Here is a 13340-nt window from a genome sequence, read left to right as displayed (position 1 = left end):
TGCACCATCTCTCACAAAACACCCAGGTAGCTGAAATCTACTGTATCTGCAGCTTTTTTCATCACGCTTCTCTTTTTCTTTGCTTTGGTTTCCTTTAATAATCAAAGCAAGAAGGTTATCTCGGCCCTCAGAACAACTGAGCCTCACATTAAAGGTCGTGATACACAGGTGACATTTGAAGTCAGCGTTGAAGGGAAATACCGGCCAGAACTGTGCAGTCGGCGGTTTTTCTCCGCTGCACTTCATTGTTCAGTGTGGATAACAAAGCCTGTTATTTTATCTGCTCAAAGTTCATCCTGCTGGATGTGCTGCTCTCAACACCAGCCGCCACAACAGCACCGCACTGTTCATTTTACAACGAGACTGTTTCTGTGCAATTTACCGACTCGTGTTGGTACGCTTAGAAAAAAGAGAATAGATTTTCTTTTCCTGTTGGAACATTGAGCGTCTTTGTCATGGACGGATCTGCAACAGAAAGAGTTTCTGTTTGTTTTTTAATAAAAGGCAGAGGAAGTGGAAAAGAATGAAAATAAGACGGACACCAAACAATGCAGACTAAAGAAATGAAAAGGAGAGCAAAGCAACCACAGCAGAGGCCTAAAATGATCTATTTTTGGCTGCTTGGCACAAAACAACAATAAGAAGATGCAAAAAAATCACCAGAAGTGTCACAAAGCAGCACAAAGAGACTCGCAACTAGAAAAACCCAAACACAGAGAGACACAAAGGAAACATAAAACCACACAAAACAACCACAAATAGACACAAAAACACGCACGATGGACAAACGAGATGGGGTGGAATGAGCCGCACTGCTGTTTCAGGCGTCTCGCTCCCGTGTCGATGCGAGGCAGCGATTTAAGCAAACAGATTTATAATCCGAGGTTTTCCTTCTGCCCATAAAAACAAATGAGTCATTGAACCAAATGTACTAGTTGTGTTTCTGCGGTCTGCATAATGCTGTCTCACAGGCTCTTACATAAGAAGTCGTGTTCGCACAGCTGATGACCAGTGACTCATGCTGCTGTGGGTCTTTGAGTCTCAGTGCTCTTAATGATCCTCTGGAACCAATCACGGTGCCCGACTGATTCATGCTGTGATTGACGTGATTCTCCAGGCATCCCCACAGCCATGCTGGAACCCACCCGGCCCTTACCCACCTTACCCTCTCGACGGACGCATTCGACCTCCGAGCGCAAGCACGACCGGCATTCCCGTCCGCCGCACCCGCCCGGTAACCGGCCCGCACTGCCTGGAAACGGCAAACCCAACATCTGCGATGGCAACTTCAACACTGTGGCCTTCTTCAGACGGGAGATGTTCGTGTTCAAGGTGAGCGGAGACGTAGCGGCGCAGACGCCTGCTGCTGGTCTCTTTGACAGTGTTCAGTAACAGTCGCTCATTTTTGAATTCTTTGATTACTTTTTCACGTTGTTGACAAAGCCAGAAACTTGTAACAGCTGACGAAGGTGACAAATCAAGACAGTTAATGTTATTTTGGAGTGAATCAGTTTTCACATTAGTTTTCTTCCCTTTGATTAATTGGTGAATCTCCAGTAAAATAAAATGATAGATCATTTCAGCTGGCAGGCTGACGTCGTCTCCACAGATGAAGTTCAAGTTTTCAATGAGGTGTTATTGTTGTGAAATCAAAATGACAGGATGGTATTGTAAGATACTGTGCATGCATAATAATTATTAAAAATGTCGTTTTTGCAAGTTGGTATGTGGTTGCTAAGCAATGCGATGACATCATAATATCTGGTAGAGATAAGAGCCTTCAGGATGCTCGATGTACCCGTCTGCCAAGTTTGGTTGCTCAGCTCCCGATCAGGCAGCAGCTCGCAGACAAACAGGCAGAAGATAGATGATTCATCACATTTCTGTTCTTTACGCCCAAGAAAACCTGTCACTGTAGCTTTCCAGGAACTCTAACTCCTGGATTTTTCTTTTCTGTGGTGATTTATTGGGATACATTAAAGACCTGGTATAAAATATCAAACTCAATCTTAATTCTGATTCATCAAAGGTTGTATTTTCCACCACAAATGCAACACAAAAGTTACATTACAACACTTTTAATTGTTTTTAAATAATTTCACATAATTTTTTAACTACATTTCCCAATTTAGGAAAATATATAATCGCATTAGTCCTATTATTTTTATTATTATTTTACAGGTGATTACAATGATGAAGCAAGTAGCACAACACGTATCAAACACGTTGATAAATAATCATCGTCATCGTCATCATAATAATTAAAATAATACTAATTTTATATTAAAAAAAAAATGTAGGACACAAATTAAAAATATTTTTGAAAATATTCAACAACAGCATTGAAAACACCAAAACAATGTAAATTATGAGGGACTCCATTAAAATAAAGCAACAACAAATCTCATATCACATTAAGATATCTCTACGATAACATAAAATAACTATTTTTTAAGTATTAAAAAACAATTAGACCACTGGGTAAAAGCACAGCAAAATATTTTAATTTATTATTTATTTTCCAGATTTGTAAATGAAAATATGAAAAAAGGCCAGAACAAACATTTAGTGCCAACTGCTTTCCATCAAATAACAGAAACATTAAAACGTCTAAATAAGAAATATTTAAATGCATCAAACCAATAAAAGTCTTTGATATCTCATCCTGTTAAAGAACCTGAGTGCTCGTTCCAACACGAGCTTATTGAACAGGATGCTGTTGTGTCTGTAATTAATGGCTGTTATCTCCTACAGACGGTGAGTCACACAGCCGTGGGTTGCTATAAAAAACAGGGTGTCACTGGGGGATTTAGATAAAGCTTAATTGAACATTACGGGAGGAGGATGCAGAGTAGCAATGATGTTGGAAGTATGGTTGAAGTTTATGTCTCATAATCATTATCCATAAACGCAGGTTTGGACGGCGTGGTCCAGATTAGTGTTTAGGAAGGTAACGATGGCTTTAACACTGCCAACATTATGGGTTTGGACGCCACCGCGGGGCCGCTGGTGCTAAAAACGACCACTCTCATGGTGCCGTCAGATGAAAGAAGCAGCCCAGTGGCATATGGCGCTATCCAGCCTATGATCATTAGCATCAGCCATATGCTTCCAGTACAGTTAGTAACCAACCGATGCAGCTCTGTAGGCGCTTGCATGCCAGCACACAGCAGGCGTGCACATTTACAGCGTGTTGCATGTAGTAGTATAAACTGTATGGCTTTATTTAATTTTATATTTTAAATGTTTAGATATTCAAAGCACCCAACAGGCCAAAGACTGTAGAGAGATGAGCTAATACCAGCAAGCTTGCCAAGTAACACACACAGATACCTGCACATCAGTGTGACGCAGCATATAAATAAAATATTAGGATGTGGAAGGTCTGTTTGTGCAGTTAAGTACAAAGTAAGATGAATTTTTAGTCACTTAACTGCATTTGAAATGAGTTTAAATCATGAGACTAATTTTAATTCTTAATATAGTTTTTAAATGTGAGTTATAAACAGTTTACCACCTGTAGCGTTTGTATAAACAGGATGCTAGCCCATAGAGACTCGTATCATTTTAATATGGGCGTCAATGAGGACTGACTCGTTTTTGGAGACAGCCTCGAGTGGACATTAGTGGAAGTGCAGGTTTGGGTGCTAAAGCTAATTTTACAGCAAGACGTGATTGATGTGATGCTCCAGTAACTTAAAAAATAACAATTTGATATGACACAAGCAACAAATCCAGTTTTTTTTATTTCTCAGAAAACTCATCACCACTAGCACTGCTAAAGGCTGGCTAGCCTAGCTTGGCTTAACCGTTGCCCCTGCAGCCTCGAACTCTTTTGCCTCATACTGGACAGTGCCGAGTTTTTAAAAGTCCAACATGGTGCAGAGTAATGTCACACCAACCAATCGTTAACTTTTGTCTTGTAAAACTTGTAATGCTTCTTTAGCTTAAACATAAATCCTTCTCTGGATCTCACCTACTGTTCTTACAGCCTGCAGTTAGCTAGCTAGCCCTACCTCTGTTTTGAGACAGAATCTCATCCTGAGCAGAAGAAAAATTCATTTTGGATGTCTTTGATATTTAAACTGAATGTTCGAAAAGGTCACAGACTCGTCTGGCTCTCTGTCCTTCCTGCCTGTCAGTGAGTCTCTCTGTTTTCTGTCAGTCTCAGCTGGACCTGTCTGTCTGCTCTGCTGGATTCATTCCCATTGTGACAAAAACAGGAGAAAATCTTCAATCATCACTTAAAACAGGATCCTGTGGCTGCTAGATCAGCGGCCAGCATGGATTCTTGAGTCAAACTAAGTCAGAAATGTAAAGTAGTACTAATGTATGCTGTCGTATTCTGATCGGCTTCCTTTTAAAAACACAAGGCGGGTAGGCGGAGCTTCTGCACCTGAGATGACTATGCTGGATATGTCCTCTCTGTAATATCATACAGGCTCAAGAGTTTTAAAAGCAGGTTAAACTGAGTGTTTAAAACAGCGCACTGGGATTGCATCTATTATTAGAAACCTCTTTAATATGAACGCCCACCACTAAACAGGAGAAATATGACAGGAAACAAAGAAACACAAAATTGGGCCACTTTAAAAACTCACAAACCCACAAAGCTCATTTTGGTTTTCCTTTGACAAATAAAGTTGATGCCACCTACAAAACAGATGGTGGCACTAACATGTAATAAACAAAACAAAGCTTTTCTCGTGTGCCCCTGAATGACACAGACAAGCATCCAATAAATATCAATAATAGTTAAAAATGAAGCCGCCATTTCCACGGAAGAACTGGGTCCCTGAATGCACCATCATCAGTCAGGAAAACAAGCATCTTTTGTCTCCTTTAAACTGGAGGACGGGGGCACGCGAGGACATAAAGAGCAGCGAGAGCTGGTGGGCGTCTAAAAGGAGACGCTCATTATGGGATGTTTCCTCTGTGAGAAGCACTCATGGCTTCTTTGCTGAATGCAAAGCATTGATTTTTCTTCTCTGTTTGGGTTCAGACAGAAAAGCATTAGCGTCCACTCGATGATGTTAGGCCAGGCGAGAAGCAGTGCGCGTGCGTGTGCACCCGACTTATACTGACAGTTATAGAAAGCGAGGACATTTTTAGGCTGTTCCTCTGTGGAAAAGCACTGAGAGTCCCCACAAAAATAGAAGCACAAGTGAGTGTGTGTGTGTGTGTGTGTGTGTGTGTGTGTGTGTGTGTGTGTGTGTGTGGTTGCGCGCGCACATCATTCAGCGGGGGGACTTAGCTTGGCTGTGTCCTAGATTCACGAAAGCCAAATGATAATGAGCTCAGATTGATGCTCGCCTTCTTCTCCTCCTCTTCAGCTCCCCTCTCTCCTCTATGCTCGCCTCCTCTTTCCTGCTGCCTCCCCTCCCTGTAGTCCTCCTCTTAACTTGCATAATCATTTCTTTCACATCTCAGTCTCTGTCTCGTCTTTGCTCGTCTTTTGTTCCAGTTATTTCTTCTCCTCTTACCTTCACAGTGGTTTCTGTTGTCGTTCTGAGCTTCTCTCTTTTGTTGAAAACATTTAAACACATTCTCCACAAAAGCTCCAGATAAAAAAATGAAGCCAACTTTGTTAACGATGAGAATATTTGATAATAACTGTTGTGCTTCAGCTGTTACACATTAAGCACTTCCGGTTCTGCTGGAGGACTTCACTGTTGTACCGTCACTAAGGACACATCTTCTTTATCTCTGCCAGTTTTCGCTCTCCTCTCACCGTCCTTTATGACCAGCTGCATGACTCAGATTCTCCTCAGGTCACCTGTAACTCCTTCTCACGCTTGTCTAATTATGGAGTTCGGGACGTTGCCGCCGTTTTAGCACAGCGCTCTGCAGTGATGAATTGTGGGGCTTTTTTAGGACCGGTGGTTTTGGCGTCTCAGGAACAACAAGGTGCAGGAGGGCTACCCCATGCAGATCGATCAGTTCTGGAAAGGCCTGCCACCTCGCATCGACGCCGCCTACGAGAGGACTGACGGCAAATTTGTCTTCTTCAAAGGTATGTGGAATAAAATTTGAGGTATACAAATAGTTTCCTTTTTCCTACACTGACTAACAGTTAATATCGGTGCGTCACAGTCCTGCTGGAACTAGGATTTTATTTCTGAGGGTCCAAACACATGTATAGATAACTGTCGTATTTGTTAATGGCATCAACAGATGGAGGAGCATTCTAAGAGTAGGCACGGGCAGCGATTCACTCCTTTTGCCTTTGAATTTTATTTGACCCTCAATGAAACTGTAAACTCACTGAGGGACATTTGGTTCATGTTGTATTGATGTTATGTGATCTCATTACTGACCAAACTTATTTATTTTGCATAATTTAGCAGCCGTACTAACAGGCATCACACGCTCGGCCTGTTTTCTGAGAGCAGGTGTATAAAAATCAAAAGCCTTACATTTAAATTCAGCCTGCTGTCGTGTTGACGGTCGGCTTTTCGTGCACCACTTCAAATATTTTGAGATCTCTCAGCAAAGTCACGTTATGCTAAATCGTTCTTGTGCCTCTGTGATGGAAACTCGCTGTCCTCCACTGTGTCAAAGCAGCGATCCTTAAGTGTCGTTTACCTTTTTGAGAAGTCGACAAAGTTGCAGGGAGGTAACTCTGTGATGTCGACCAAGTGGTGAGCAAAGTGTGTGCTGCTGCTGGTCCTCTTGTCCTTTCAATGTTGGATCAGTGCATTTACACCCAGAATAACAGTGTTGGGAAGGTTACTTTTAAAATGTATCCCACTACAGATTACAGATTACATGCCCCAAAATGTATTTAGTAACGTATTCTGAATACCACCTTTTTAAACGGTAACTGTAACAGAATACAGTTACTCATATTTTGTATTTTAAATACGTAACAGTGGTACATGTTACTCCCCAACACTGCTGAATCATTTCCACATGAAATTCAGGTCAGTTTCTGTTAGCGTGACAGTGACAGACATCCTGAGGTGCACAAAAGATGATGTTGATAAGAACATCAGCCAAATCTAAATCAGATTTTTTTAACAGTTGTGTGATGTTTACATGAGAAGGTATGCAGAATTAAACAGAGGAATATAAATTCAGGTCTGACTCCTTCCTCCACCTTCAGTCTGAGCTTAAAGATTTCTGTCTCTCATTTTCACTGAGGCTGAATTTACCTGCTCTAAAAAAATCTCTTGATTTTACCTGATAAGCTGAAAAATTCTCCAGAATCTGCCACCTGCTTCAGCGCTATGAGGCTCTGTCCTGCTCTGTGCATGCCCGCCTTCTCCTGATATTTAATAAAGTGTGAAATAGAGAATGGTGTGGCGGCGGGGAGCACCCGGCCCAAAGGCCCCTCGTCCCCTTCCTGCTGACTGTGTCTCTCGTTTTCTTTCACTCTTTCTTACGTTCCCGTCAGCACTGACACACTCTGTCTTTGCATCACTCCTGAGGACATCACGTTCACTTGTGTTCAAATCTTAATCTTAGATTTGCGTCACACTGATGAGAAAAGAGCCAAAGAAACATGTGATTAATGATTAACAACAAAAAGCACTGCAGGCCGATGGCAGCAGGAACGTCTCAAACGGACAAGGAGGTTCATCCCAGAAAAACGAGGAGTGCGAGGAGCTGACAGTCAAACAGACTCTCAGGAAAGAACAGTGAGAAAAAAGTCACGTCTAACCTTCAAAATAAAACAGGAAGTGCACTGATAGAGGCACCAGGATCAGACCCACTCTGGCTGAGGGTTTTTCTCATTTCTCCAATTTGCCCCTCCTCGTCTCCTCCTGCTTGTGAACCGGAAATCAATCTCAGCACGCCGTGTTGGAGGACGCGTGGGCGTGTCCTTTTAAGTGTTTTTTACCTTCAGTATGTAAAAGCAGAATCGATGGACTGTTTAACCAGCTCATCCTCTGTTCACGTCGCTGATGGGAGGGGCTGAGCTGGGTAGGATAGCAACACAGATCCAAGAAGCAGTCCTCCTCCTGACAGGATCTGGATGTGTGGGCGCCTCATGCCACAGGTGAAAAGGACACACCTGTGCGACCTCCTCTCTGCTCCAGGTGCTTTTTAGGACGTGCTTCAAAATCAACTGTCCAGATTGATTTACGTGTCACAGGCAGGACGAGAGGAGAGAAAAACCTGCGGTAACCCGACCTCACCCCACTGAACATTTACAAGGACTGAGTGACGGGAAGCTCTGAGGAACGCCGTCACATCATATTTTCATTTGCAATAAAACGTTTAGTGACAAATTCTCAAGTAAATGAAATAAAGTGAAGGATTTTCAGCCGTGCTCTCAGACTTTTGGACCCCTCGTTCATCGACGTCTTCTGCCAGCCAGGAGCAGAAATTAATAGCTTTGCTCTGTCTGAGCTCTCAGCTGCTGACTCTCTCTCACACACACACACACACACACACACACACACACACACACACACACACACACACACACACACACACGTTGGGTATTCATATCTTGTGGGGGCATCTAATTGACACAAGCCCCTCCCCTAACCCAACCTAACCATAACCTAATTGTAACCCTGACACTTGAATCACATTTTAAGTCTCAAAAATGGCTTCAAACTCGTAGCAAACCTACAAGTCTTGGTCCCCACAAAGATGTGAACACACACTCACACGCACTGCAAAGCTTTATTCTCATGTTTGTGAGGACGAACACATATTTGTACCAAAATGTTTAAATAAGTCTGAATCAAACTTTCCAGTTTAGAAGCCTTCAAGTTAAAGGATGTAAAAGACATTAAAAAAACATCAGAAACTGTAATTTCCTGCTTAAATCTACCCATTAATTCATAATGTACATTACAAACTGCTTTAAATGCCTGCTGAGTAGCTATTAGTGTCTGTAAAGGACATAATTGGGATTCAGTGGCTTTGTATTAATCTTTGTTTTTACTGTGTGTGTTTTTCCAGATGATCAGTACAGGCTTCCTAAAGGAGCGTCTGTCACAGCAGGATATTTAATCAGCCTTTAAAAGGGGCTTCGTGGAGTACTTTTATTTATTTAATGTCTCTTTGCCTTTTCGCCCATATCCTTCTTCCGAACAGTGAGAGCTGAATATTTAACAAAGCTACAGAGCAGCTGTTTTAATCTTTGTTTTCTCGCTGTAGTGGAAATCGACGCTCTTTAACCACGGCTGTTAAATTTCACAGTCTTCTGTCCTGTGCAACCCCACCGCCAAAAACAAGAGTATCTATAAAGATTCTTATTTATGATACGACGCCGGGGAGGTCGTGTTTTCGCCTCTGTTAGTGTTCCTGGCAGCTAGCGGCTTTATTTTGAAACCTACAAAGAGAAAAGCTGGCAGACGGATCGGCTGTCTGCCAGAGAACAATCGATTGTTCATGATCTATATCTGGAATTTCAAATATTAAATAATCATTTGAGAAACTGAGGGAGAAACACATTTTCTCAGACTGTTTGGAGGATAAATAATTTAGTTCAAGTCAATAAAGTTTGAGAGCAGCTATTTGTGCTCAGAACCACAGACTGTATAAAGAAGATGGAGGCAGCCAGGTCGTTATGGTTGAATCTAAGCGTAAAGACTAAACCTGCTGGGTCTGTGGGGCCTGACTCACTGGAGCCCCCAGTGGACATCAAAGGAACTGCATTTATGGCAGTTCTGTTGCTGCTTCTGTAAGATCACAACACAAACTGAAAATATTAAAATGCTCACTTACTTCTTCACGCTGGTTCCAGGTGATAAATACTGGGTGTTCAGGGAGGTGACGGCTGAGCCAGGGTACCCTCACAGCCTGGTGGAGCTGGGCAGCTCCCTCCCCAAGAGTGGCATCGACACGGCGCTGCGGTGGGAGCCAGTCGGGAAAACGTACTTCTTCAAAGGGGACCAGTACTGGCGTTACAACGAGGAGAAGCACACCACCGACGCAGGATACCCCAAACCCATCACTGTGTGGAAGGGAATACCGGACGCTCCGCAGGGGGCCTTCATCAGCAGGGAGGGATGTGAGTGGCAGCTAATTATTCTTTTGGTTTCAGGCGTGAGACAAAATCCGGTCAAATTGGAGGTATCCTTCATCGATCTCAGCGTCGCCTCGTGCCCGACGGCAACACTGGAGCTGAGAGATTTCAAAACACGAGAAAAAACAATGGTTTCAGTATAATTTAGTTTTGATTCTGTGTTAATGTTCAAACTTTTCTGACACTGATTTTCACACAAGCTGAAGAAGAATTTCTACTACAGATCAAACAAAAGGTTTTGGACATTTGATATTAACGCGTCAGCGTGTCAACGAGCTAAACGAGCTAACCGTGCTAAGCCATTGACGCCGTGCAGCCCCACACACGGGGCGATCCGCGGTACCTCGCTAACAGAGATTTGCCGCATTAATGCATTTATGGCGTTAATGTCATTTTAGCGAGATTAACGCAGACAGCAATAATTTCTTCCAACATATTTACCGTTTGTCTCCTACATTTGTTTTCTTATAAACTTCCTTGAATTAAATTCAATTTTTATGAGAGTTTGACTCCAGTCAGTTACATAATATACAGACATCAGGTAAAAGCAATTTTAATGCAAAAACGTTACTTTTAACATAGCGCTGACAGAAAAATACATCCATTTCCATTTTCCATAGAACTCAGCTGACTGTAAACTGAAGAAGAATTGCAATGCAGAGTCACAATCAGCAGCTTATATTTACACTGAGGCCACGTCCACACGTGCAGTTTTGAAAAATATCTCTGTCCACATGTAAACAGCAAAAACGCAGTCAAACGTTGTCAAGAACAGGCCAAATCCTAGCCGTGTAGAAATGTTGGCCAATCAGAAGTCTAGAAGTCAGGGCAGGAAATAGTAAACAGGCTTTACTTCTGTGCTACTTTTCAAGTCATCATTTCAAATGTCAATAACCAAAAACAGCATTTTGGCTGGTGTAGACTCACAACTTAGGAATGAACCAAATGCATACAGCATGCACAAATTTTAATTTAAAACAATTTCATTTATTCAAAAGCGACGACGTCAGGACTGTGAGAGCGTCTGTGTTGAATGTTCACTCTGACGCCTGTCTGTGTAAATGGAGGGACAGTAACTGTGTGTGTATGTAAGCGTGGACAAACTGCAGATAGATTGACAGCAGCAGTGTTTTGTCTCTATCTGCTAAATCTCCGTTTTCCTCGTCCACACGTAAACGCAAAAACTGAGTTTTTGAAAATCTCAGTTTTCAGTGATCAAAAACGCCGTTTACGTGTGGACGAAAGGTCCAAACGCATATAAAAATCTGCGTTTTCAAAAATACTCGTGTACGTTCGGACACCTGAGTAAAAACCCTGTTAGTCAGCTGTTTATGCTGCAGGGTCATAAAATGCAGCGACAGAGGTGTGAGACACAGAAAACTGTCCATCGTCACTTCCTTTCCTTGAGCGGTGACCTTGTGACCTTGCGGCTTCCTCTGTGGAGTTGAGGCCGATCTATGCGCGACGTGGTGACAGGACGACACGGCCAGCCGGGTGTGGTGTCAAAGATGAGAAACCGTCCTGCAGGGACTTTAGAGGCAACAGACAAATGTGTGCGACTGTGCGTTGGTTTCCTCGGGGCTGTTCGGAGGTGATGGAGCAGACGAAAAGGCAGACGGCACAAGAAGCCCTGTGGGTGTTTTCTGTTGTTGCTACTTCGGCATGTGATCCCCTCACAGTGGAGTCTGTGGAGGAGTAAACATACAGAGCTGGGTTCAAACCGTGTTTTAGTCGCTGCGTCAGAAATTCTTGCTTTGCCAGACGCTGCACATCATCTTGCACAACTTGTTATTGAGAATTTGTTCCAGAGCAACAACCAGAGTGATGTTTGACACCTCGTGTCCTCAGAAAAACCTTCAAAGTCAGTCTTTACCGTCGCGTGTGTGCAGACGAGCAGCGTGTCAACATGTTAGAGCAAACGTTAGCTTTTATTACAAACTGGATCTGGTTTGTTTACCACCAGTTAAATGATGATGGGCTCTAGTGACATCATAGCTGGCACATCCAGTAACAACAAACAGGATTTAAGTGACCGTGGAGACGAACTGATCCATCAGGAGGATCCATTGAGCCCCGAAGTTGTTTCATTTTTTAAAGAACGTCCAACCACCTGCTTCTGTTTTTACAGTAAAATTCTGAATGCATGACTTTATAAGATGGTCTCTTTGCTGAACTGAAGGGCTGCCTCCACACGCCTGAAGAGGAAACAGCTGATATTTATAAAACAGTAATATTAGTTAACAAATGCACTCTTCTCTTTACGTGTCGCTGAGTGTTTCCTGTTACAGCATCCGTCTCGCAGGCATTGCATAACATCGTCCTTCAGTGAGAACATCCACTGCTGGGACCAGAATATGGTCGCTGCCTACAGCCGCCACATCACAGCAGAAACGATACTGCCTCTAATAAGATCCACCACCACAGGGACACACCAGAGCTGCAGACGGATGAGTTACAGTTTCAGAGTGGAGGACGGCGTTTTTCTGTGCCGTGCATGGACGTGTTCGTTCCCTCGGAGACAGTTTTTGAGGAGTTTCCTGTTAATCGCTGTTTGGTGTTAGTAAGTGCAGCGCCACTTCACCCGAGAAACCTCGAGTGTTTCTGACACTGAACCAGTAGCTGCTCATGCAATATGTGTGTAATATGGTTGAGAAGTGTTTGTTTTGTGGTCCTGTGGTACCACAGTAGATGTTTAAGATGGTTCACAGCTGGAGCTCTGAAGCTTGCAGGGCGATGATCCAGCGGCTATGTTGAAGCTCACGATTCTTCTTAATTAAAAAAGCTAAAAGGTTGGGCACATGACTCTGACATCGTAACGTCCAGCAGGTCAAAATCAAATAGCTTTAGGGGTTAGTGCTGATTTCTATTTAGCTACATGCTAAACAAACAGCGTTTTGGAAATTACAAGATGCTATATTTAAAGTGCGTCAAATATGTGGAAATTCCATATGAACAGGTATGAAGTTAACTGCACAGAAGTCGAGGTGGTGGAGCCTCTGTGTCCTGCCTCAATGACAAACACAACAATAACTAGTATTACTGGAGCGTGTTTGTTTGTGATAACACATTAGAACCATTTATATGTATGTACATCTAAACTATGGCTCATGTATTGTGTGATAAACTTTAGTTTCATAATCATCGCCTCTTCGTCTCTGATGTCAGCATCATCAACCCGGGGATGCGACCATTGGCTGGAGATCCTGAATTTGAGTCGCAACTTTTTTTCTCTTGTCATTCATTCTTTCAAGAAGCCTTTATTTATGTTTGCTTTATTCTAATATATAAAAAGATAACAGATAAAGAGATGCAAGAATTGTTGGAGGGCAACAAATGTTGAACACGTGTTTTC

General features: G+C 42.7%; 1 protein-coding gene across 3 annotated transcripts in view; it reads left to right on the top strand.

The window, feature by feature from the left end:
- Positions 1 to 13340, top strand: part of mmp24 (matrix metallopeptidase 24) — a 92130-nt gene that overhangs the window by 67514 nt on the left and 11276 nt on the right. For all 3 annotated transcript variants that reach the window (XM_085407667.1, XM_085407668.1, XM_085407669.1), the window contains 3 exons: positions 1118 to 1332; positions 5875 to 6013; positions 9707 to 9973. In XM_085407667.1, the coding sequence (XP_085263793.1) occupies positions 1118 to 1332; positions 5875 to 6013; positions 9707 to 9973 (621 nt within the window). The remainder of the gene's footprint in view (positions 1 to 1117; positions 1333 to 5874; positions 6014 to 9706; positions 9974 to 13340) is intronic.

Source organism: Rhamphochromis longiceps, linkage group LG5 (assembly GCF_057381845.1).
Source record: "Rhamphochromis longiceps isolate RC_006_pf linkage group LG5, R_longiceps_female_GT1.1, whole genome shotgun sequence".
In the NCBI taxonomy this organism is placed as follows: Eukaryota; Metazoa; Chordata; class Actinopteri; order Cichliformes; family Cichlidae; genus Rhamphochromis; species Rhamphochromis longiceps.
This window is presented reverse-complemented; position numbering and strand designations above follow the sequence as displayed.